General features: G+C 38.9%; 1 protein-coding gene across 1 annotated transcript; it reads left to right on the top strand.

The window, feature by feature from the left end:
- The first annotated feature begins 862 nt into the window (after positions 1-862).
- LOC117475186 lies at positions 863-19,636 on the top strand. The gene is made up of 8 exons (XM_034121343.1): positions 863-923; positions 1,069-1,398; positions 1,520-1,792; positions 1,930-2,019; positions 2,122-2,150; positions 15,554-15,622; positions 16,860-16,978; positions 19,519-19,636. The coding sequence occupies exons 1-8, from the start codon at positions 863-865 to the stop codon at positions 19,634-19,636; spliced, it is 1,089 nt and encodes a 362-aa protein (XP_033977234.1).
- Positions 19,637-21,604: the final 1,968 nt, after the last annotated feature.

The following is a 21,604-nucleotide window of genomic DNA, read 5'->3' as shown; positions in this document are numbered from 1 at the left end:
CACACACACACACACACACACACACACACACACACACACTGCTGCTGCTGCTGCTGACTTCAAACTGTGCATATTTACAACCATGACAATTCTTCAGCAGAGACACAAGAACATCTCTATGCTCTGACACATCGGCACCGCTTCAGTTTCAGCCGTCAGGGCACAGATTCATTTTGCGTCTTCAGAAAGTTGTGTATTAAAAGACTTTAACCGTTATGCCTCACTAGAGACGTTTGTGTCTTTTCAAAGGGACCAAAGATTAATAAGTGCAGTGTGCAGAGCAGGACAATAACTCAGATACAACTTGTTAGTTTTATTAAGAATTTCAGAACAACATGCGGGTACATGTTTTAAAAAGTCATTAATTATACTGCATTAGAGTTCATTTAGACAATAGTTACTGTTGCCATTACTCATGTCTCTGTTTTTATCTGGTCAACATCAGTGGTTTAGACCTGCAGGGCTCTGCTGCTGCTGCTACCACAGCCTCAACAAAACCTCCATCTTGGTTCTCAGAGGTGCAATTCATGAGAAAAACCACCAGGTCTCAGAACACTGTGTGTGCATTCAAACACCATTAGCAAGTCTGTTTTCTGATAAAAAATGAAGTAAAAAAAACAATACTGCAAGTATTTATGGAAATGAATAATTCAAAATAGTAATATATAATGCTATATGTACATTCTCTGCACGGTTTTGCTTTAAGCACGTATCTGTTCAGCATCAGAGGGTAAAACCACAGGTCAACCTGTGGTTAACCACATCCTCACAGAAACACTTCTTCAGTTCTCAGAAGGGAAATAAAGAAGCAGCAGGTGAGAGACTGTGACAGTCAAGAGCCAGAGACCGAGAGAGAAGCACGATGTCTGAATTCAGAAGGATCATAATGTCTTCATTCCTGATGCTGCTGCTCCACTTTACAGGTGAGGATGCAGAAAACACACTTTAAATAAAACAGCTTTAATATCACTAATGGTACTTTACTACGTACTGTTCCTTTAACTGAGAATGATGAGTTGTGTTTGTAACGTGGTGAGTTTAGTGAACTCTGTTTGTGTTTTTCAACAGCAGCAAAGTTGAAATATTCCTCCTTCACGGTCAGACCAGGAGATGAAGTCACTTTGCCTTGTGACAATGTGATACATGATCAGGATAAATGTGAGAGTACTAGCTGGCACTTCATTGATTCAAGTAGCTCAACAGCAGTAGAGCTGGTTCATCGTGGGCAGATTGGTAAAGAAGACAAAGCTAAATCAGACAGACTGAGAGTTACAGAGAAATGTTCTCTGTTTATAAAGAAGGTCACAGAGGAGGATGCTGGTCAATACAACTGCAGACAGTTAAGCTCAGGACAACAAGAAGGTCCAGTCACTGTGTTTGATCTGTCTGTTGTTACCAGTGAGTATTTACATCATAATGTATTCAAACTGTAACATTGAAACATTACAATAATAATGATTACAGTGATGAAGTTAATGTTACTCTTGTTGTCTTTCTCCAACAATATCTCCATCTTCAGTGACTGAACATCATGACAATGATGAGGTGACGTTAAACTGCTCTGTGAAGACACATGGACAGTGTAAACACCCAGTGAAGTGGCTGCTTCAGGGTCGAGATGTGGTTAAAGATCACAGAAAGATAAAGACATCACAGTCTTTCTGCTCTGCCTCTGTGACATTTCTGACTTTTCATTTTAGTAACACACCAAGGTTTGAGTTGTTTACTTGTGTAGTAAGAGATGAGTACACAGGAGAAGAACATCAGTTTCCTTTCAGCCCTCAGTCCTCAGGTGAGAACATGTTGAGCTGTTTAAGTTACTTTATACTGATGTGAAATAGCCAGAAGACATGTTGTTTATCCAGATGTTAAAGATAAGGAGATAAAAACCTCTGAGTATATGTAACTCTTCTAACTTCTCTCTTCCAGGTTGGTGGTGGTGGATCATCGTTGTGATAGTGGGTGTTGCAGCACTCACAATAATCACTGTGGCTGTCATCAGACGGAAGAGGACTCAAGGTGAGGACATTCACACATTATACTTTATGAACAAGAAGCTTTTGATGAACCTGGATTTTAACTGTGGAAGTTAAAATCAACTCTCTTTTAAATTCTGTTTAGGGAATGAAACGCAGACAGATGACAACGTGGTGAGTTTAAACATTTTGTTATTCACTTTTCATTTTGAATTTAACCATCAAAGGTGATCTCACTTTTTTTAAACAGAAAGTAGGAGTTTCTGAGGCAGCAAGATCACAATATGATTTAAAAAACAAACTACAATTAAATGAATTAGGAATAAAAGTAGGTCACTTTAACACTGCATGTTACATTGCAGATTTTATGTTTATTTCACTGCAACAATAATAATTAACTTGAGAATGCAATTCCTGAAGAAATTGCTAGTGGGAATGCTTTATGCTGAAAAGCTGACGCTAAACTGCTATGCTGAAATGTAATGTGTAAGAAGAAAGTGAAGAATTTAGATTGAAATGATACATGAACACTGGGGGCTTCAATGTGTGATGAGTGAAGAAAAGAAAGTAAAAAGGCTTGGAAAACCAGCAGAATATTTGAACTGCAAACTTTTGAACTAACTTGATGGTTAGTGATCTGTCGCCATGGCAACGGCATTTGATGACACCCCATAATACGCTTAGATGCGTTGATGGCTGCATCGTTACCAAACCTGTGAAGTTTTGGGCCGTTTGGAACATTTTCACTGAAGTTATGAGAAAACCGTGTTTCATGGCGAGCATTGTGTTGCCATGTCAACGGCATTTGAAGAAACCTCATAATTGACGTAGAGCTGTTGAGGGCTGGACCGGTGATATACAAGCGAAGTTTGGGGGACGATCGGACCGTTTCCATTGGACTTAAAGCGACATTGTGCTTCATGGCGAGTGGTCTGTCGCCATGGCAACGGCATTTGATGACACCCCATAATACGCTTAGATGCGCTAATGGCTGCATCGTTACCAAACCTGTGAAGTTTTGGGCCGTTTCAAGCATTTTCACTGAAGTTATGAGAAAACCGTGTTTCATGGCGAGCATTGTGTTGCCATGTCAACGGCATTTGAAGAAATCTCAAAACTGTCTCGTAGATGTCTTCACGGCTGGACTGTTAGCACACATGTGAATTTTGAGCACTTTTTGAACATTCTCATAGGAGTTAAAGGGACATCGTGTTTTATGGCGAGGATGTGTTTCCATGGAAACGGCATATGGTGAGATTTCAAATTTGGCGTAGAGCTGTTGAGGCATGGACCGGTGATATACAAGTGAAGATTGGTGGACGATTGGACCGTGTCCATTGGACTTACAGCGACATCGTGTTTCATGGCGAGTGGTCTGTCGCCATGGCAACGGCATTGGATGACACCCCATAATACGCTTAGATGCGTTGATGGCTGCATCGTTACCAAACCTGTGAAGTTTTGGGCCGACACATTGTGTGTGTGTGTGTGTGTGTGTGTGTGTGTGTGTGTTTGTGTGTGTGTGTGTGTGTGTGTGTGTGTGAGAGAGAGAGAGAGAGAGACTCTGTGTGTGGCAGAGAGAGAGAGAGTTTGTGAGAGAGAGTGTGAGTATGAAATGAACAGTTAGAACTGACTGACAGTTGGAGTGATGACATCACCGTGTTCCATTACACAGGTGTTTATAGTTGAGCTAACGAGCTCTGTAGAGATCAAAGGTTTGCATTGTTCTGAATGAGAGATGAACCTCTTACATGTGAATGAACAGTTAGAACTGACTGCTGTCAGTTGGAGTGATGACATCATCATGTTCCATTACACAGGTGTTTATAGTTGAGCTAACAAGCTCTGTAGAGATCAAAGGTTTGCATTGTTCTGAATGAGAGATAAACCTCTTACATGTGAACGTTTTGTGGAAGAACGATAACAGATATCTGTGAAATTTCAAAACGTGAAGCATGTCAAGGAAGTTGAGTATCTGAAGTGTAATTTTTGTGTACTTTCGGGTTAATAATGTGGCCTTTTTGGCAGTTTAACTAAAGGTGTGCGGCTGCTGCTGTGAGGAAATATCAGCCGGAAATTACAATGGGCTTTAATGGAGACATGGTGAACGTTTTTGTCACTTCATGCCCTCAAGAGCAGAGATGGGGTCATTACTACAAAAAAGTAATATATTACATAATACATATTACTTTAAAAAAAAAAGTAATATATTACACTACTTCGTTGCTCTCTACATAAAGTAACTTGTTACTTTACTCGTTACTTTACTCGTTACTTTACTCGTTACTTTACTCGCAGGGCCGGCCCGCCCCTCCCTACAAGCAGATCACGCAGACTGCTAAAGTTTGAAATGTTCTCTTTAGTTCAGTTTCCATTGTCGCATAAGACTGATCCAGATAGCTCTGACTATGGCTGTCCTCTGTCTCCTGCTATCTGTATTTTGCGCAGCATATCTCTGAACGATGCGATGGTGATTCCACTGTGCAAATGGGCAACATTTTCTCTACTATGAAGGATGCTACAAGCCTGTCCATCTCTGCTTTGGTTACCGGTAATTTTTGCTGCTTCGGAGTCGGCGGCGGCGCACTCACAACATCCTCACTCTGGGTTCGGGGGTCCTTAGCTATTAGCTTCACCTTAGCATGTGTTCTTTGCAGGTGTTTGTTGAGGTTTGACGTGGTGTTTACAGCAGTGGATAACAGCTTCTGGCCTGGACACCGTTTGCACCTCACCGTCACATTCCTGCCTATTCTTCGGACAAACTCAAAATAATGGGCATACCTCCACCCCTCGAAAGTTATCGCTGACTCAGCCATGTTTATGCAGCACTGCACGTGGAGATGTGGACGCGCAAGTCGCGCAAATTACGTACATATAAACCTGCGGCGGAAACCCCTCTTGTCTGTCAGTGTGATTATGACTGATTTTATAAAAGTAACGAAGTAACGCGTGTCGGGGCAATGTTAGTAACTGTAGTGTGATTACTGAATTATAAAAGTAACGCATTACACCCAACTCTGCTCAAGAGGCATTTTGTTTAATTATTTTTTGCTTAATTATTTGTCATTTTTCAAGCTACGAGATGTTTTCCTACGTTTCTCATGAAAAATTATGTCTCAGGAATGTAGGGTTTGGGAATTATGGCAGTTTTAAAAAAAAATATGAAGGGAGATTTCAAGATTTCCTACCCTCTAGCTGTGACATCACGCACTCTAACTTAACGAGCTGCGCAATGTTAAAGTTCAAATGTTAAAAATGTGATGTATTATGGGATGTATCTCTGGAATTATGAAAGTTATGAATGATAAAAGTAATAGCAGTCGATTCCCGAACGAGCTGAACGTTTTGATGTTTGAACGGAGTTTCTGCGATGTTGAATGTGGGAGGAGAAGACGGACAAAATAATTGGACGGAATAATAAACTTTTCGTCCGTAGCATAACATATAGTTGGAATGCTGTATCAGCATTCCCACTAAATTAAGATGGAGATGATGAAGATGCTGAGATGCCGTGTATATCTACAGAAAAGGTTTGAGGTTTGAACATTAGTAGTAGATTTCTCAACAAACAAATGATCAATGTAGATGGATAAACAACAAGAAACATCCCTTAAACTTCATATTATAGATAAGGTTATGTAGTGTTATGTGTGTTTGTTACTACATATAAAACTATGTATAAAACATTCAACAGTTACCTCCTCCCTGCGCTGGTGACAGATTTGAGGAGTCGGACATTTTCTAAACGTAAATCAAACACCACGAAGGCCCGGTGAAATAAATTCCTTAGTAATTCATAGAAACAGGTCAACAGGGAGATTCACACCGTGTGTTTCCCTCCTGTTATTCCCTCACAGAATATTAAATCATTTTTAAACAAATGTTCTATAAATCTAGAGCAGAGGTTTTCACTCTTCTCCTTCTCCATCATCTCCCACACCTAAAGACAAACTGACATACTCAAAATGTAATGTTTATGCCATTTTAAATGTTATAAAACAAGTGTTACAACCCCCTCCAAGGCCAACAACATCCCATAATGTGATCTCTCACTCTTCTGTTGCATATGTTGACACACCCACACACACATTACTGATAAATGACTTCCACGTTTGTTTAGGTTTGTTCAGTCCTTTGGTTTTGTTATATTGTAAATAAATCAGTCCTTTTGTTACACTTAAACTTGTCTTGTCACCCATCCTTGTTGCAGCCTATTAGCCGGGCTGTAAAGTGATAAAATAATATGCAAAAAATGTTGTGTTGATAATATTTCTAAAAAGTAATAGTATGTCAAAAAAAGGGATAGTAAACAATATTGGAAAATATTTTGAAAAAAAAATCATTATACAGTATGTCAAACATTTGAAAAAAGTAAAAGTATAATATGTCGGAGAAAGTATATCGATAAATTATAAAGTATACGGTATAGTGTTATTATTTCGTATGTCGAAAAATGTCATATTATGGTTTTTCATCCAATTTAAAAAAAGTCTGATTTGAAAATTGTACAAAAAAAGTAAAAAGTAATCATATGAAATTAATTATACTTCATTAGAGTTCATTTAGTCAATAGTTACTGTTTCCATTACTCATGTCTCTGTTTTGTATCTGGTCAACATCAGTGGTTTAGACCTGCAGAGCTCTGCTGCTGCTGCTACCACAGCCACAACAACACCTCCATCTTGGTTCTCAGAGGTGCAAGAAAAACCACCAGGTCTCAGACCACTGTGTGTGCATTCAAACACCATTAGCATGTCTGTTTGCTGATAAAAAAATATACATTCTCTGCGCGGTTTTGCTTTAAGCACGTACCTTATCTGGTCAGCATCAGAGGGTAACACCTCCAGAGCTCTGCTGCTGTTAACCACATCCTCACAGAAACACTTCTCCTTCAGTTCTCAGAAGAGAAATAAAGAAGCAGCAGGTCAGAGACTCTGACAGTCTAGAGCCAGAGACCGAGAGAGAAGCACGATGTCTAAATTCAGAAGGATCATGATGTCTTCATTCCTGATGCTGCTGCTCCACTTTCCAGGTGAGGATGCAGAGAACACACTTTAAATAAAACAGCTTTAATATCACTAACGGTACTTTACTACGTACTGTTCCTTTAACTGAGAATGATGAGTTGTGTTTGTAACGTGGTGACTTTAGTGAACTCTGTCTGTGTTTTTCAACAGCAGCAAATGGGAAACCTTCCTCCTTCACTGTCAGAGCTGGAGGTGAAGTCACTTTGCCTTGTGACAATGTGATACATGATCAGGATGAATGTAACAGTACTACCTGGCTCTTCAGTGATTCAAGAGGTTCTGCAGCAGTAGAGCTGGTTGAACATGGGGAGATTAAAGAAGAAGCCAAAGCTAAATCAGACAGACTGAGAGTTACAGAGAAATGTTCTCTGGTTATAAAGAAGGTCACAGAGGAGGATGCTGGGCTTTACACCTGCAGACAGTTCAGATCAGGAGAACAACAAGGTCCAGACTCTGATGTTGATCTGTCTGTTGTTAACAGTGAGTATTTACATCATAATGTTTTCAAACTGTCTGGTTAAAACAATATAATGACGCATTATAATAATAATGATTACAGTGATGAAGTTAATGTTACTCTTGTTGTCTTTCTCCCACAATATCTCCATCTTCAGTGACTGAACATCAGGACAATGATGAGGTGACGTTACGCTGCTTTTTGAAGACATATGGAAACTGTATACACCCAGTGAAGTGGCTGTTTCAGGGTCGAGATGTGGTTAAAGATCACAGAGACATAAAGACATCACAGTCTTCCTGCTCTGCCTCTGTGACATTTCTGACTTCTCATTTTAGTAACACATCAAGGTTTGAGTTGTTTACTTGTAATGTAACTGATAAGTACACGGAAGAAGTACAGGTGTTTCTCTTCAGCCCTCAGTCCTCAGGTGAGAACATGATCAGCTGTTTAAGTTACTTCATCTGACATGAATAATCACCTTAAATATGTGTTTGTTTTACAGAAGTTGCAGACTAAATAGTTTGTCGAGTTGTGTTTATTTGTTTAGGTGAGGACACAAAACCAGCAACAACAATAACAACAGCTAACCCCAACTTAAAAGCAGGTAAGGATTAAGTTATTTACTTGTAAAGTGTTTGATGGTTACAGGACAGAACCACAGCTGTTTCTCTTCAGTCCTCAGGTGAAAATACATGTTGTTGATTCAGAGTTTAAAAACAAAGAGATAGAAACCTCTGAGTATATGTAACTTTTGTAACTTCTCTCTTCCAGGTTGGTGGTGGTGTATCATCGTTGTGATAGTGGATGTTGCGGCTCTCACAATAATCACTGTGGCTGTCATCAGACGGAAGAGGACTCAAGGTGAGGACATTCACACATTATACTTTACAAACAACAAGCTTTTGATGAACTTGGATTTTAACCCAAGTCTCATTTATTTGTTATTCTTTTTAGGGACTGATACGCAGACGGATGACAACGTGGTGAGTTCAAACATTTTGTTTGTTTTTTTCAACACACACAACAGTCTCAAAATGACCACAGGGTTAAAGGTCTAATAATGGCAGTACTTTATTAGGACTGTTGCCATTGATTACAATGCATGGATGTTGAATACGATGAAACCTATACAGCAAGTTACATGAAATAGGAGTTAAAGTAGGTCACATTAACGCTGCATGTTATGGAGCAGATTTTATGTTTATTTCACTGCAACAATAATAATTAATAATATTAATACATTTTATTTGTGTAGGCTGATCCTGAAGATGGTGCTTCCTACGCCTCTATCAGCTACACCAGGAAGAGCAGCAGGAAAGTCAGGGTAAGATTTATGTTGGTTATACTGATGATGTTAATAAAGGAAGAATCTATTGTTATGATTTAGAATCTAAGCATTATATAGTTGTAGTGCATGTAAATGGTCTGTAAAGGCATTTTAATGTATAGATTAATATTTGTGCCTGAAACGCCTCCATTGGACTCCTTTGTTCACTTCTGGAACATAGAGACATCACTATGTAACACCCAAACTCCTATTGGCTAGCACTCCAACACATTGATCGTTATAGGCTCGTAATCGTAAGGGGCGGGACATCTCTAAGCGGTTGACCAATCACAACAGAGCCGGCCAGCTAACCAATCAGAGCAGACTGGGCTCTGGTTTCAGACAGAGGGTGAAAAGAGGTGCTGCACTACATACTGATATACACCTGGACATCGGCAGGAGAGGACTCTTTAAAGTAGAGACACTAAATACTGATATACACCTGAACATCAGCAGGAGAGGACTCTTTAAAGTAGAGACACTACATACTGATATACACCTGAACATCAGCAGGAGAGGACTCTTTAAAGTAGAGACACTACATACTAATATACATCTGAACATCAGCAGGAGAGGACTCTTTAAAGTAGAGACACTACATACTGATATACACCTGAACATCAGCAGGAGAGGACTCTTTAAAGTAGAGACACTACATACTGATATACACCTGAACTTCCTGTATAATCCCTTTTCTTTGCCTGCAGGCTCATGATGATGAAGATGATGATGATGGTGATGAAGATGAAGCAGTGACCTACAGCACTGTGAGAGCTCCCTCCTCTTCCTCTGCTGCGTCCGCTGATCCCAGCCTCCTCTACGCCACCGTCAACAAACCAACAAAATAATACAGTTTAATGCTGTATTTTAAACTATGGCACAATTGTTATAACCATATTACAAAGGCAAAGCGAGCAGAGTTATAATAAGATTTATATTGACCAGGTTTTTGCTTTTTATGGCTCAATAGCATCTAAGTGAGAAAACAGCAAAACATGTGAGTCCCTCTAGAGGTGGATCGTGAGAAAGGGGCAGACATGTTGGAGATTTACTGTATTCTTAATACTTACAGTGTGGGCATAATGAAGGTTTTATTAAATTGATTCTGGCTTTTTTATTACTGTTTTAAAGAGTATTGCTTTTTCTTCTGCACATTTGATTGTTTTGTATTTTACTAAATAAAGTCACCTATTAGCCTTTCAAGAGTGCAGGTGTATTTCCTTGTATGGGTTTTCCTAATATGACATTCTCAAAACATCAGATAAGTTCTTAGAGTAAGATAAGATAAGATAAGATAAGATAAGATAAGATAAGATGGACCTTTATTAATCCCCGTGGGGAAATTCAGTAGTTTAACAGCAACAGGTTAAGAATGAAAAACAGGACAGAACAGATTCACACAGATTCATAAAATTAAAGATAAAATCAAAGATAAAAAGAGGGGGGAGAGGGGAGAGGTTAAATTGTTAAAATTCTGATAATTAATACACATTTGATAGTCATGATCAGGACTGATGTTGGATAAAAATGTAAAATTAATAATAGCATCAATAAATCGTTTTTTTTATAGAAGTTTTTGGAATAGGCATTTTTGACCTTTTCTTTTAACAAAAACTGTTTTTTCATTTAAAAGTGTGTCACTTCAAAAAGCAATGTTGGTGCTAGTTATTGAAATAACATACAGAAAATAATAACATATTTGTGTGTTTCCTCCAACAACAGGCTGTAATGAAGATGAAGATGATGAAGATGCTGAGATGCCGTGGCAATCTACAGAAAAGGTTTGAGGTTTGAACATTAGTAGTAGATTTCTCAACAAACAAATGATCAATGTAGACGGGTAAACAACAACAAACATCCCCTAAACTTCATATTATAGATAAGGTTATGTAGTGTAATGTGTGTTTGTTACTACATATAAAACTATGTATAAAACATTCAACAGTTACCTCCTCCCCCGCTGGTGACAGATGTGAGGAGTCGGACATTTTCTAAACGTAAATCAAACACCACGAAGGCCCGGTGAAATACATTCCTTAATAATTCATAGAAACAGGTCAACAGGGAGATTCACACCTTGTGTTTCCCTCCTGTTATTCCCTCACAGAATATTAAATCATTTTTAAACAAATGTTCTATAAATCTAGAGCAGAGGTTTTCACTCTTCTCCTTCATCTCCCACACCTAAAGACAAACTGACATACTCAAAATGTAATGTTTATGCCATTTGAAATGTTATGAAACAAGTGTTACAACCCCCTCCAAGGCCAACACCATCCCATAATGTGATCTCTCACTCTTCTGTTGCATATGTTGACACACCCACACACACACCTTACTGATAAATGACTTCCACGTTTGTTTAGGTTTGTTCAGTCCTTTGGTTTTGTTATATTGGAAATAAATCAGTCCTTTTGTTACACTTAAACTTGTCTTGTCACCCATCCTTGTTGCAGCCTATTAGCCGGGCTGTAAAGTGATAAAATAATATGCAAAAAAATGTGTGTTGATAATATTTCTAAAAAGTAATAGTATGTAAAAAAAAAAAGGGATAGTAAACAATATTGGAAAATATTTTGAAAAAAAAATCATTATACAGTATGTCAAACATATGAAAAAAGTAAAAGTATAGTATGTCGGAGAAAGTATATCGATAAATTATAAAGTATACGGTATAGTGTTATTATTTCTTATGTCGAAAAATGTCATATTATGGTTTTTCATCCAATTTCAAAAAAGTCTGATTTGAAAATTGTAAAAAAAAAGTAAAAAGTAATCATATGAAATTAATTATACTTCATTAGAGTTCATTTAGTCAATAGTTACTGTTTCCATTACTCATGTCTCTGTTTTGTATCTGGTCAACATCAGTGGTTTAGACCTGCAGAGCTCTGCTGCTACCACAGCCACAACAACACCTCCATCTTGGTTCTCAGAGATGCAACAAAAACCACCAGGTCTCAGACCACTGTGTGTGCATTCAAACACCATTAGCAAGTCTGTTTGCTGATAACAAATGATACATTCTCTGCGCGGTTTTGCTTTAAGCACGTACCTTATCTGGTCAGCATCAGAGGGTAACACCTCCAGAGCTCTGCTGCTGTTATTAACCACATTCTCAAGGTTCAAGGTTCAAGGTTCTTTATTGTCAATCTGACATAGCTACAGAGTAATTATGCAGTTGAAAATCTTATGTCACAGGCTTCTCCAACAATGCAACATAATAACATAACATAATAACAATAAGAGCAAGAGCAATACAAAAATAATAATAGTTATAAAAATGAAATAAAGTTATGATGTGGAATAGTGCAGTATGAGTCTATATACAAGTTATTGGAATGATATATATATATATTAGGTATTAGATACATACTACTGAGTAGCAGTTGAATGTTTGAAGTTGTTTCAACAGTTCAATTTTTTAACAGTCTCACTGCCCGCGGGAAGAAACTGTCTCCGAATCTTCTTGTCCTTGCCAGGATGCTGCGGTAACGTCTGCCAGACGGCAACAGAAAGAACAGTTTGTGGCTGGGGTGATGGGGGTCTTTGATAATCCGTAGTGATTTCTTCCTGAGCCGCTGGGAGTAAAGGTCCTCCATGGATGGCAGCTCCGTCCTGGTGATGTGCTGTGCAGTTTTCACCACCCTCTGTAAAGCCTTACGATCGAGGTCGGTGCAGCTGCCGTACCAGGCCGTCATGCTGCCAGTGAGGATACTCTCTATCGTGCACCTGTAGAAGTTGCAGAGTATCCTGGAATCCATTTTGAACCTCCTCAACCTGCGGAGGAAGAAGAGCCGCTGTCGAGCTTTCTTGGTGATGGTGGTGGTGTGAAGAGACCATGTCAGGTCCTCAGTGATGTGGACCCCAAGGAACCTGAAGCTTTTGACTCTCTCCACCGTAGTCCCATTGATGGCGATGGGGGCGTGTCCCTCTCCCTGCTGCTTCCTGTAGTCCACAATCAGCTCCTTTGTTTTGCTGATGTTGAGATGGAGGTTGTTCTCCTGGCACCAAGATGTCAGGTTTTCGACCTCCTCTCTGTACGCCGTCTCGTCATCGTCTGTGATCTGGCCGATGACGGTCGTGTCATCAGCAAACTTCACGATGGTGTTGGAGCTGTGTGTGGCCACGCAGTCGTGGGTGAACAGGGAGTAGAGGAGAGGGCTGAGCACGCAGCCTTGAGGGGCACCGGTGGTGAGAATCAAGGTGGAGGATGTGATATTTCCCACCCGCACTGCCTGGGGTCTGCCCGTCAGGAAGTTCAGGATCCAGTCGCAGAGGGCGCTGTTGAGTCCGAGGTCTCTGAGCTTGATGGCCAGCTTGGAGGGCACAATGGTGTTGAATGCTGAACTGTAGTCAATGAACAGCATTCTCACATATGTGTTCCTCTTCTTCGGGTCCAGGTGTGAGAGGGCAGTGTGGAGGGTGAGGGCTATGGCGTCGTCTGTGGACCTGTTTGCTCTGTAGGCAAACTGCAGGGGGTCCAGAGATTCAGGGAGGGAGGAGGTGATGAATAATTTGACTAACCGCTCAAAGCACTTCATTATGATGGAGGTGAGTGCTACTGGGCGGTAGTCGTTGGGGCAGGTGATGATTGTCTTTTTGGGGACAGGAATGATGGTGGAGTGTTTAAGACATGAACTCACAGAAACACTTCTTCAGTTCTCAGAAGAGAAATAAAGAAGCAGCAGGTCAGAGACTCTGACAGTCGAGAGCCAGAGACCGAGAGAGAAGCACGATGTCTGAATTCAGAAGGATCATAATGTCTTCCTTCCTGATGCTGCTGCTCCACTTTCCAGGTGAGGATGCAGAGAACACACTTTAAATAAAACAGCTTTAATATCACTAACGGTACTTTACTACGTACTGTTCCTTTAACTGAGAATGATGAGTTGTGTTTGTAACGTGGTGACTTTAGTGAACTCTGTCTGTGTTTTTCAACAGCAGCAAATGGGAAATATCTCTCCTTCACTGTCAGAGATGGAGGTGAAGTCACTTTGCTTTGTGACAATGTGATACATGATCAGGATGAGTGTAACAGTACTACCTGGCTCTTCAGTGGTTCAAGAGATTCAGCAGCAGTAGAGCTGGTTGAACATGGGGAGATTAAAGAAGAAGCCAAAGCTAAATCAGACAGACTGAGAGTTACAGAGAAATGTTCTCTGGTTATAAAGAAGGTCACAGAGGAGGATGGTGGTCTTTACATCTGCAGACAGTTCAGATCAGGACAACAACAAGGTCCAGACTTTGATGTTGATCTGTCTGTTGTTACCAGTGAGTATTTACATCATAATGTTTTCAAACTGTCTGGTTAAAACAATACACTGACGCATTATAATAATTGTGATTACAGTGATGAAGTTAATGTTACTCTTGTTGTCTTTCTCTCACAATATCTCCATCTTCAGTGACTGAACATCAGGACAATGATGAGGTGACATTAATCTGCTCTGTGTCGACATATGGAGGGTGTATACACAAAGTGAAGTGGCTGCTTCAGGGTCCAGATTTGGTTAAAGATCACAGAGACATAAAGACATCACAGTCTTCCTGCTCTGCCTCTGTGACATTTCTGACTTCTAATTTTAGTTACACACCAAGGTTTGAGTTGTTTACTTGTAATGTAACTGATGATTATACGGAAGGAGTACTTCTGTTTCTCTTCAGCCGTCAGTCCTCAGGTGAGAACATGATGATCTGTTTAAGTTACTTCAATCTGACATGAATAATCACCTTAATTATGTGTTTGTTTTACAGAAGTTGCAGACTAAATAGTTTGTTGAGTTGTGTTTATTTGTTTAGGTGAGGACACAACACCAGCAACAACAACAACAACAACAAAAACAACAACAACAACAGCTAAAAACAACTTAAACTCAGGTAAGGTCTAAAGTTATTTACGTGTAAAGTGTTTGATGGTTACAGAACCTCAGCTGTTTCTCTTCAGTCCTCAGGTGAGAATATGACGAGCTGTTTACAATCATTCATCCTGAAATGAATAATTACATAAAATATGTTTGTAAAGCTCAGGTTTTAATATTTCTAGCATCATTCTGTCATGATAGCGCTTAAAATGTTCTTCATAACTGTACAGCATTGTGTTATTTTGTTGATTCAGAGTTTAAAGACAAAGAGATAGAAACCTCTGAGTATATGTAACTCTTGTAACTTCTCTCTTCCAGGTCGGTGGTGGTGGATCATCGTTGTGATAGTGGGTGTTGCAGCACTCACAATAATCACTGTGGCTGTCATCAGACGGAAGAGGACTCAAGGTGAGGACATTCACACATTATACTTTACAAACAACAAGCTTTTGATGCACATGGATTTTAACTATGGAAGTTAAAATCAACTCTATTTTTAACTCTGTTTAGGGAATGAAACGCAGACGGATGACAACGTGGTGAGTTTAAACATTTTGTTATTCACTTTTCGTTTTGAATTTAACCATCAAAGTTGATCTTACTTTTTTTAAACAGAAAGTAGGAGTTTCTGAGGCAGCAAGATCAAAATGTGATTTAAATAACAACCGCCTCAAAATGACCACAGGGTTAAAGGTGTAATAATGGCAGTATTTTCTTTAGTCTGTTGCCATTAGTTACAATGCAGGGATGTTGAATACGATGAAACCTGTACAGCAACTAGAATTACATTAATTAGGAATAAAAGTAGGTCACATTAACGCTGCATGTTACATTGCAGATTTTATGTTTAGTTCTCTGCAACAATAATAATTAATAATCATAATGTATTTTATGTGTAGGCTGATCCTGAAGATGGTGCTTCCTACACCTCCGTCAGCTACACCAGTACGACCAGCAGTAAAGCCAGGGTAAGCTGTCTCATTGATTACACAAGGTGATGCTACAGTCTTTTTCGATTGCTAAAACAAATGTTTTGAAAGCTGGGATTATTTTGTCAAAACACTAAACACAATTCACAAAACCACACACACAAAGGGCAAAACACCTCATGTATCCTGCAAAATGAAGCACTGCACTCACAACTACATAAACCAAAACCAAACGTTTGCACCAAATGGCACACACTTCACTCATAGTACAAGACTCTTTGTCCAACCGACTACACACTGTGGTGCTTTATCTCAAGCACACTCCTCTTTATGGCTTTCTTTATGTAGAGAATTCTGCATTTAAAGAATGTTCAAGTCTAAAACAACATGTGCAGAAACACATACTGTTGTTATACTTTAGTTTTTCTCCAAAACAAATTGGTGCAGCATTCATGCACAACACATAGTAACAGTTGTGTAAACTAAAATGATGCCTCTGTCAAATACAGTAAATGGAAAGGAACACTTTCAGGAAAAATAAATACAAAACTATCTTTACAAAAAACAGAGGAAAGAAAAATACTCAGCATTTCACCACCTCAGTGGGTCTGGCCTCAGCTCCTCATCAACCTGCAGAAGAAGCATCACCTGCAGCCTGACGGTCAAACAAGCTTCAACCGTTATTCTGCAAATAACTCTTCAACTGACTTCAGTTCATCCTCCCTCTCTCTCTCATCCTCCCTCTACCTCTTCCTGTTGCTGCTATTTATCCATGTTTGTTGTAAAAAAGTTCTTACATGAGGCCATTTTCTAGTACTTACACCCTGATTGATGAGTCGACAATAAAGCAGTTTGGTGCTTATGTTCATTTGGCACGTGAATTTGTTAATTGGTTCATGTGTGTATCATTTTGAAGGGCAGTGTTTTGCAAATGGCAAACAAGTGAATATCTCAGATTTCTGTGTCTTACTCAGAGAGTGTTTTGCAAAAAGTGTCAAGTTGAATTGCAAATAGGGTGCAGAGCTGAAAATGTGTTTAGAGTTTTGGAGATTTGAGCTGAGGTTTTGCTCTTTGAGTGTGAGATGAAATCATTTTGCTTTATGTGAGATTGTAGTGTGATAGCAACTGAAAAAAACTGTAATAAAGGAAGAATCTATTGATATGATTTAGAATCTAAGCATTATATAGTTTTAGTGGATGTAAATGGTCTGTAAAGGCAACAATCCCTGTGTTTTCTCTCCCACACACTAACCTAATCCCTTTTCTTTCCCTGCAGGCTCATGATGATGAAGATGATGCACTGACCTACAGCACTGTGACGTATCGTCCGCACGGTTCCGTCGCGTTGAAGCTTGCCGGTGGGCGTGTCTGGTGCGCGACCAACAACCAATCACATTACTGTAATCTCCCGCCCCGGTCACACAAGCACGCAGTTTGATTGGCTAGCGCTTGTACTAGCATATGATTTGATTGGCTGGCGCTTCCGTCGACGCTTGAAAAGTTGAACTTTTCTCAACTTTTGAAGTGAGCAATGGAGGCAAAGCGACGGAACCACAATGCAGTTTGTCAAAGCTTGACGTCACCCCATTCAAAGTGAATGGGAAGCGTCTCCGTTGAAGCACGCGACGGAACCATGTGGACGTACCGTGAGAGCTCCCTCCTCTTCCTCTGCTGCATCCGCTGATCCCAGCCTCCTCTACGCCACAGTCAACAAACATTTTAAACTATGGCACAATTGTTATAACCATATTACAAAGGCAAAGCGAGCAGAGTTATAATAAGATTTATATTGACCAGGTTTTTGCTTTTTATGGCTTAATTGCATCAAAGTGAGAGGACAGTAAAACATGTGAGTCCCTCTAGAGGTGGATCGTGAGAAAGGGGCAGACATGTTGGAGATTTACTGTATTCTTAATACTTACAGTGTGGGCATAATGAAGGTTTTATTCAATTGATTCTGGCTTTTTTATTACTGTTTTAAAGAGTATTGCTTTTTCTTCTGCACATTTGATTGTTTTGTATTTTACTAAATAAAGTGACCTATTAGCCTTACAAGAGAGCAGGTGTATTTATTTGTATGGTTTTTCCTAATATGACAGTCTCAAAACATCAGTTACATTCTTAAAGTAAGATAAGATAAGATAAGATAAGATCAGCAACAGGGTAAGAATGAAAAACAGGACAGAACAGATTCACACAGAATAATACAATTAAAGATAAAATAAAAAATAAAAAGAGAGTGGGGAGAGGTTAAATTGTTAAAATTCTGATAATTAATAGAAATGTGATAGTCATGATCAGGGCTGATATTGGATACAAATGTAAAATTAAAAAATTAAAAATAGCATCAATAAATCGTTTTTTATAGAAGTTTTTAGAATAGGCATTTCTGACATTTTCTTTTTACCAAAACAAATTTTTCATTTAAAAGTGTGTCACTTCAAAAAGCAATGTTGGTGCTAGTTATTGAAATAATATACAGAACATAATAACATATTTGTGTGTTTCCTCCAACAACAGACTGTAAATGATGATGAAGATGATGAAGATGCTGAGATGTCGTGTAAATCTACAGAAAAGGTTTGAACGTTTTTTATTCAAAGTAGTAGATTTCTCAACAAACAAATGATCAATGTAGACGGATAGACAACAAGAAACATCCCCTAAACTTCATATTATAGATAAGTTTATGTAGTGTAATGTGTGTTTGTTACTACATATAAAACTATGTATAAAACATTCAACAGTTACCTCCTCCCCCGCTGGTGACAGATGTGAGGAGTCGGACATTTTCTAAACGTAAATCAAACACCACGAAGGCCCGGTGAAATACATTCCATAGTAATTCATAGAAACAGGTCAACAGGGAGATTCACATCGTGTGTTTCCCTCCTGTTATTCCCTCACAGAATATTAAATCATTTTTAAACAAATGTTCTATAAATCTAGAGCAGAGGTTTTCACTCTTCTTCTTCTCCATCATCTCCCACACCTAAAGACAAACTGACACACTCAAAATGTAATGTTTATGCCATTTGAAATGTTATAAAACAAGTGTTACAACCCCCTCCAAGGCCAACACCATCCCATAATGTGATCTCTCCCTCTTCTGTTGCACATGTTGACACACCCACACACACATTACTGATAAATGACTTCCACGTTTGTTTAGGTTTGTTCAGTCCTTTGGTTTTGTTATATTGGAAATAAATCAGTGCTTTTGTTACACTTAAACTTGTCTTGGCACCCATCCTTGTTGCAGCCTATTAGCCGGGCTGTAAAGTGATAAAATAATATGCAAAAAATGTTGTGTTGATAATATTTCTAAAAAGTAATAGTATGTCAAAAAAAAGGGATAGTAAACAATATTGGAAAATATTTTGAAAAAAAAATCATTATACAGTATGTCAAACATATGAAAAAACTAAAAGTATAGTATGTCGGAGAAAGTATATCGATAAATTATAAAGTATACGGTATAGTGTTATTATTTCTTATGTCGAAAAATGTCATATTATGGTTTTTCATCCAATTTATAAAAAGTCTGATTTGAAAATTGTAAAAAAAAAGTAAAAAGTAATCATATGAAATTAATTATACTTCATTAGAGTTCATTTAGTCAATAGTTACTGTTTCCATTACTCATGTCTCTGTTTTGTATCTGGTCAACATCAATGGTTTAGACCTGCAGAGCTCTGCTGCTGCTGCTACCACAGCCACAACACAACCTCCATCTTGGTTCTCAGAGGTGCAAGAAAAACCACCAGGTCTCAGACCACTGTGTGTGCATTCAAACACCATTAGCATGCCTGTTTGCTGATAACAAATGATACATTCTCTGCGCGGTTTTGCTTTAAGCACGTACCTTATCTGGTCAGCATCAGAGGGAAAAACCTCCAGACCCTCTGCTGCTGTTATTAACCACATTCTCACAGAAACACTTCTCCTTCAGTTCTCAGAAGAGAAATAAAGAAGCAGCAGGTCAGAGACTCTGACAGTCGAGAGCCAGAGACCGAGAGAGAAGCACGATGTCTGAATTCAGAAGGATCATGATGTCTTCATTCCTGATGCTGCTGCTCCACTTTACAGGTGAGGATGCAGAGAACACACTTTAAATAAAACAGCTTTAATATCACTAACGGTACTTTACTACGTACTGTTCCTTTAACTGAGAGTGATGAGTTGTGTTTGTAACGTGGTGACTTTAGTGAACTCTGTCTGTGTTTTTCAACAGCAGCAAATGGGAAATATTCCTTCTTGAATGTCAGAGATGGAGGTGAAGCCACTTTTCCTTGTGACAATGTGATACATAATCAGGATGAGTGTAACAGTACTGCCTGGTACTTCAGTGGTTCAAGAGGTTCAGCAGCAGTAGAGCTGGTTGAACATGGGGAGATTATAGAACAAGCCAAAGCTAAATCAGACAGACTGAGAGTTACAGAGAAATGTTCTCTGGTTATAAAGAAGGTCACAGAGGAGGATGCTGGGCTTTACACCTGCAGACAGTTCAGATCAGGAGGACAACAGGGTTCAGGCTCTCCTGTTTATCTGTCTGTTGTTACCAGTGAGTATTTACATCATAATGTTTTCAAACTGTCTGGTTAAAACAATATACTGAAGCATTACAATAATTGTGATTACAGTGATGAAGTTAATGTTACTCTTGGTGTCTTTCTCTCACAATATCTCCATCTTCAGTGACTGAACATCAGGACAATAATGAGGTGACGTTACGCTGCTCTGTGACGAGACGTGGAGACTGTAGACTCACAGTGAAGTGGCTGTTTCAGGGTCGAGATGTGGATAAAGATCACAGAGAGATAAAGACATCACAGTCTTCCTGCTCTGCCTCTGTGACATTTCTGACTTCTCTTTTTAGTTACACAACAAGGTCTAAGTTGTTTACTTGTGCAGTAAGAGATGGTTACACGAGAGAAGTACATCTGTTTCTCTTCAGCCCTCAGTCCTCAGGTGAGAACATGTTGATCTTGTGTTGATAATATTTCTAAAAAGTAATGGTATGTCAAAAAAAAGGGATAGTAAACAATATTGGAAAATATTTTGAAAAAAAATCATTATACAGTATGTCAAACATATGAAAAAAGTAAAAGTATAGTATGTCGGAGAAAGTATATCGATAAATTATAAAGTATACGGTATACTGTTATTTTTATTATGTCGAAAAATGTCATATTATGGTTTTTCATCCAATTTAAAAAAGTCTGATTTGAAAATTGTAAAAAAAAAGTAAAAAGTAATCATATGAAATTAATTATACTTCATTAGAGTTCATTTAGTCAATAGTTACTGTTTCCATTACTCATGTCTCTGTTTTGTATCTGGTCAACATCAATGGTTTAGACCTGCAGAGCTCTGCTGCTGCTGCTACCACAGCCACAACAAAACCTCCATCTTGGTTCTCAGAGATGCAAGAAAAACCACCAGGTCTCAGACCACTGTGTGTGCATTCAAACACCATTGGCAAGTCTGTTTGCTGATAACAAATGATACATTCTCTGCGCGGTTTTGCTTTAAGCACGTACCTTATCTGGTCAGCAACAGAGAGAAAAACCTCCAGACCTCTGCTGCTGTTATTAACCACATTATACACTTTAAATAAAACAGCTTTAATATCACTAACGGTACTTTACTACGTACTGTTCCTTTAACTGAGAGTGATGAGTTGTGTTTGTAACGTGGTGAGTTTAGTGAACTCTGTCTGTGTTTTTCAACAGCAGCAAATGGGAAACCTTCCTCCTTCACGGTCAGAGTTGGAGATGAAGTCACTTTGCCTTGTGACAATGTGATACATGATCAGGCTGAGTGTGAGAGTACTATCTGGCTCTTCAGGGATTTAAGTAGCTCAACAGCAGTAGAGCTGATTAATCTTGGGCAGATTGGTAAAAAAGCCAAAGCTAAATCAGACAGACTGAGAGTTACAGAGAAATGTTCTCTGGTTATAAAGAAGGTCACAGAGGACGATGCTGGGCTATACCTATGTAGACTGATCAGATCAGGAGA

The sequence above is a fragment of the Trematomus bernacchii genome, unplaced genomic scaffold, assembly GCF_902827165.1.
Source record: "Trematomus bernacchii unplaced genomic scaffold, fTreBer1.1, whole genome shotgun sequence".
Taxonomy (NCBI): Eukaryota; Metazoa; Chordata; class Actinopteri; order Perciformes; family Nototheniidae; genus Trematomus; species Trematomus bernacchii.
The sequence above is the reverse complement of the archived record's forward strand: the minus strand, read 5'-3'. Positions and strand labels throughout refer to the sequence as shown.